Raw genomic sequence first — 5,130 nt, 5'->3', positions numbered from 1 at the left:
ATGCTTTGCTCCGAGGACTGGAGAACGCTGTTTTGTCAGGTTGTGCTTGTATAATCAGATGACAATAAGGAACATCAAATTGCTCTGGGATTAGTGATCACCAGTTTTTGGATGTGTTATTCCTTTATTGTCAGCAGTGAGAGTTAAAACTCAAAAGTCTGTAGACATTGTGGTTGAAGTAAAAACACAACGCTGGTAAATTGGACAAAACTGAAGAGGTGTTAGTCGTCTCAGATTGTGTCAAAGTGGATAAATCTCCAGGTCCAGACAAGGTGCATCCCAGAACATTGTGGGAAGGCAGGGATGAAATTGCTTGGGGCCTCGACAGACATTGCTGGGGGTAGAAGTTCTGGAGGATGCCAGATGTGGCTGTAGGATATGCTGTTAACCACAGTCAGTCTGATGTCAGTGGTTGGGAAAATGATGGGGAGGATGCTGAGGTATAGAAACTCAATATTTGGATGGTCAAGGGAAAATTTAGCAGAGCCTGAATGGATTTGTGTGTGGTAAATTGTACGCAGGAAATCGTGTTTTACAAACTCACAGAATTTTTTGCAGAGGGTAGAGGCAGCTGATGTAATTGATATGAAATTTAATAAAGCATTTGATTCAGTGCCATGTGGTAGGTTGGTGTGGAACATGGGATAGAAGGCCAACTAGCTAACTGGACGTTAAACTGGCTCAGTGGGACAAGTCAGAGACTGGGTGTCGAGGCAGTTTCTCAGACTGGAGACCCGTGACCAAGGGAGTGACTCAGGGTTCGGTACTGGGTCCCTTGCTTTTTCTAACATGTGTCAGTGATTTAGACAAGATATTTATGGAAAGGTGAACATGTTTGCTGATAATGTGAAAATATATGTTATGGTAGAGAATAGGTGCTTTCAAAACTTGTAAAATGGGGTTAACAGGGCAATTTGCGCCCCACTCACAAGGCAGCTTGAAAGGGTCGTACTTAGTCAGTGTCATCCAAAGTGAACCAGGTCCCTGCCCGACCTCAGAGGTAGTCAGGGAACCCCGGCTGAAGAGTCTGCAGTGATTGGGGGGGGGGGCGGGGGTGGAGGGATGAGAGGTCGCTGCCGCGAAGGGGAGAGACGGGCCACAATTGGAGGGAGTGAGATCAATGTTGGGGAGGGGGAGTCACCACAATTAGTGGGAGAGGGGTCGGCTGCCGCGGGGGAGAAAGGAGTGGGGTCCCTGCCATGGGGGAGTCGCTGCCGCGGGGGAGAGAGGAGAGGGGTCGCTGCCACGGGGAAGAGCGGAGAGGGGTCGCTGCCACGGGGGAGAGAGGAGAGGGGTCGCTGCCACGGGGGAGAGCGGAAAGGGGTCGCTGCTGCGGGGGAGGGAGGAGAAGGGTTGACTGCCACGGAAGAGAGGGTTCGGCGCCGCAGGGAGAAGAGGAGGGGGGTTTGTCTGCCGTGGAGGAGAGAGGAGAGGGGTTGTTGCCACGGGGGTGAGAGGAGAGGGGTCGCTGCCACGGGGGAGAAAGGAAAGGGGTTGGCGCCGCGGGGGAGAGAGGTCGCTGCCACTGGGGAGAGAGGAGAGGGGTCGGCTGCCGCGGGGGAGAGAGGAGAGGGGTCAGCTGCCACGGAGGAGAGGGGTCGGCTGCCGCGGGGGAGAGAGGAGAGGATCGCTGCCGCGGGGGAGAGAGGAGAGAGGTCGCTGCCAAGGGGGAGAGAGGAGAGGGGTCGCTGCCGCGGGGGAGAGAGGAGAGGGGTTGGCTGCCATGGAAGAGAGGGTTCGGCACTGCGGGGGCGAGAGGAGGGGGGTTGGCTGCCGCGGAGGAGAGACGAGAGGGGTTGTTGCCGCGGGGGAGAGAGGAGAGGGGTCGCTGCCACGGGGGAGAAAGGAGAGGGGTCGCTGCCACGGGGGAGAAAGGATAGGGGTCGGCTGACACGGGGGAGAGAGGTTGGCTGCCTCGGGGGAGAGAGGTTAGCTGCCATGGAGGAGAGGGGTCGGCTGCCGCGGGGGAGAGAGGAGAGGGGTCGGCTGCCACGGGGGGAGAGAGGAGAGGGGTCGCTGCCGCGGGGGAGAGAGGAGAGGGGGTGGCTGCCACGGGGGAGAGAGGAGAGGGGTCGGCTGCCGCGGGGGAGAGAGGAGAGGGGCCGGCTGCCGCGGGGGAGAGAGGAGAGGGGCCGGCTGCCGCGGGGGAGAGAGGAGAGGGGCCGGCTGCCACGGGGGGAGAGAGGAGAGCGGTCGCTGCCACGGTGGAGAGAGGAGAGGGGTCGCTGCCGCGGGGGAGAGAGGAGAGGGGTCGGCTGCCACGGGAGGAGAGGGGTCGCTGCCGCGGGGGAGAGAGGAGAGGGGTTGTTGCCGCGGGGGAGTTAGGAGAGGGATTGTTGCCGCGGGGGAGAGAGGAGAGGGGTCGCTGCCACAGGGGAGAAAGGAGAGGGGTTGGCTGCCATGGAAGAGAGGGTTCGGCACCGCTGGGGAGAGAAGAGGGGGGTTGGTTGCTGCGGGGGAGAGAGGAGAGGGGTCGCTGCCGCGGGGGAGAGAGGAGAGGGGTCGGCTGCCACGGGAGGAGAGGGGTCGCTGCCGCGGGGGAGAGAGGAGAGGGGTTGTTGCCGCGGGGGAGTTAGGAGAGGGATTGTTGCCGCGGGGGAGAGAGGAGAGGGGTCGCTGCCACAGGGGAGAAAGGAGAGGGGTTGGCTGCCATGGATGAGAGGGTTCGGCACCGCTGGGGAGAGAAGAGGGGGGTTGGTTGCCGCGGGGGAGAGCGGAGAGGGGTCGCTGCCGCTGAGGAGAGAGGAGAGGGGTCGCTGCCGCAGGGGAGAGAGGAGAGGGGTCGCTGCCGCGGGGGAGAGTGGATTGGGGTCGGCTGCCGTGGGGGAGAGAGGAGAGGGGTCAGCTGCCACGGAGGGGAGGGGTTGGCTGCCGCGGGGGAGAGAGGAGAGGGGTCGCTGCCGCGGGGGAGAGAGGAGAGGGGTCGCTGCCGCGGGGGAGAGAGGAGAGGGGTCGCTGCCGCGGGGGAGAGAGGAGAGGGGTCGCTGCCATGGGGGAGAGAGGAGAGGGGTCGCTGCCATGGGGGAGAGAGGAGAGGGGTCGCTGCCGCGGGGGAGAGAGGTGAGGGGTCGGCTGCCGCGGGGGAGCGAGGAGAGGGGTCGGCTCCCGCGGGGGTGAGAGGAGAGGGGTTGTCTGCCGCGGAGAAGAGCGTTCGGCTGCCGCGGGGGAGAGAGGAGAGGGATCACTGCCGCGGGGGAGAGAGGGGAGGGGTCGCTGCCGCGGGGGAGAGAGGGGAGCGGTCGCTGCCGCGGGGGAGAGAGGGGAGGGGTCGGCTGCCGCAGGGGGGAGAGGCTGCCGCGGGGGGGAGAGGCTGCCGCGGGGGGGAGAGGCTGCCGCGGGGGGGGGAGAGGCTGCCGCGGGGGGGGAGAGGCTGCCGCGGGGGGGGAGAGGCTGCCGCGGAGGGGGAGAGGCTGCCGCGGGGGGGGGAGAGGCTGCCGCGGGGGGGGGAGAGGCTGCCGCGGGGGGGGGGAGAGGCTGCCGCGGGGGGGGGGAGAGGCTGCCGCGGGGGGGGGGAGAGGCTGCCGCGGGGGGGGGGGAGAGGCTGCCGCGGGGGGGGGGAGAGGCTGCCGCGGGGGGGGGGAGAGGCTGCCGCGGGGGGGAGAGGCTGCCGCGGGGGGGAGAGGCTGCCGCGGGGGGGAGAGGCGAGGGGTGGCTTCCGCGTGGGAGAGAGGCGAGGGGTGGCTGCCGCTGGGGAGAGAGAAGTGTCGGCTGCCGTGGGGTTGTAGGGAGACTGACGGCTGGTGGGGGTGGGGGGGGGGGAACTGGAGACTAGTTTGTGTGATGCATCACTTACTGCGTCATCATGGGGACGGGATCCCCTTAAATTGCCAGGTTGGTGATTTACTGAGTTGATTTCCCCCCTCAGCTTAAAAGGTGCTGGGGGCTCTTTTGCCCTACTAATCCTTCCTGGGTCCCAGCAGGGTGACCCGGGTGCTGCAGCTTAAAAACACCTAATGAGGAAGGTTACATTGGACCAGCTGGGGAAGTGGGCGAAGGAATGGCAGATGCCGTTCAACTGGGAGCAGTGCAAGGTTCTGCATTTGGGTAAATCCAACCAGGGCAGGATTTACTTTGTTAGTGGCCTAAAGTGCGTTGTGGAGCAGAAGGATCTAGGGGTGCAGGTACAGGTCTGTAAAGATAGATGGCAGTGAAGAGAGTGAGATACTTGCCTCTATTGGTCAGGGTATTGAATCAAAGTGTTTGGATGTCCTGTTAGAGGTATACATCATGATGGTGGGGCCACATTTGGAATTTGTGTGCAGGTTTGGTCACCGAGCTCCAGGAAGGATGTTTTTAAAGTTGGAAAGGGTGCAGAAGAGCTTTACAGGGTTATTGCCAGGATTAGGGAAGTTGAGTTATTGGGAGAGACTGGAAGAGCTGGGGTTGTTTTCCTCCGTGTTGGAGGTTCAGAGGAGGGGATCTCCCTGAGGTCTATAAATCATGCGAAGCGGAGTTAAGGTGAACAGTGATGGTCTGTTTCACGGACTGGGAGAATGTTAAGATGAGAAGGTAAAACGATAAGGTGAGGGAGATAGGATTTAGAGGGACATGAGGAGTCAGTTCTTCACTCAGAGGGTGCTGGGCATATGGAACGAGCTGCCAGATAGAGTGGTGGAGGCAGGAACGTTAGCTTCCTACAGGCCTTTCAGGAGTATTGTTTGCCCTCAGCACCCTCATGATCCCAGTTCCAATCCCTGGTTCCCAGGAGTCCGTTTCCAGCAACCTGCAGTCTGGTGTGAGCCCCTCGCTAATCCTTTCCCTGTATAGGGTCCTCTCCCAAGCTTCTCGGAAGTCAGGGAAGGGAGGGGATGGGTGGGGTGTTCTCCCCTCTTGTACACTGTGCTGATCCATAGAACCATAGGACATTACAGCACAGAAAAACAGGCCATTTGACCCTGCTGGTCTGTGCTGACCAATGAAACTAGCTAGTCCCACTGACCTGCTCTCATTCCATAGCCCTCCAGACCTCTCCTATCTGTGTATTTATCCAATTTATTTTTAAAACTCAAGATTGAATCTGCATTCACTACATCAGATGGCAGCTCATTCCACACTCCCACCACTCTCTGAGTGAAAAACTTTTCCCTAATGTTCCACTTCTACCTCTCCCCTTTCAGCTTAAAGCTATGA

General features: G+C 60.9%; 1 protein-coding gene across 1 annotated transcript; it reads right to left on the bottom strand.

Moving 5' to 3' along the window:
- Nucleotides 1-1,004: 1,004 nt before the first annotated feature.
- LOC138752839 (uncharacterized) lies at nucleotides 1,005-3,801 on the bottom strand. The gene is made up of 6 exons (XM_069915462.1): nucleotides 3,794-3,801; nucleotides 2,989-3,687; nucleotides 2,373-2,868; nucleotides 2,104-2,278; nucleotides 1,693-2,016; nucleotides 1,005-1,579 (listed from the first exon to the last, which is right to left on the bottom strand). Exons 1-6 carry the CDS (start codon nucleotides 3,799-3,801, stop codon nucleotides 1,005-1,007), a joined length of 2,277 nt encoding a protein of 758 aa, XP_069771563.1.
- Between the last annotated feature and the right edge of the window lie 1,329 nt (nucleotides 3,802-5,130).

This window comes from Narcine bancroftii, chromosome 2, assembly GCF_036971445.1.
Source record: "Narcine bancroftii isolate sNarBan1 chromosome 2, sNarBan1.hap1, whole genome shotgun sequence".
Lineage (NCBI taxonomy): Eukaryota > Metazoa > Chordata > Chondrichthyes > Torpediniformes > Narcinidae > Narcine > Narcine bancroftii.
The sequence above is the reverse complement of the archived record's forward strand: the minus strand, read 5'-3'. Positions and strand labels throughout refer to the sequence as shown.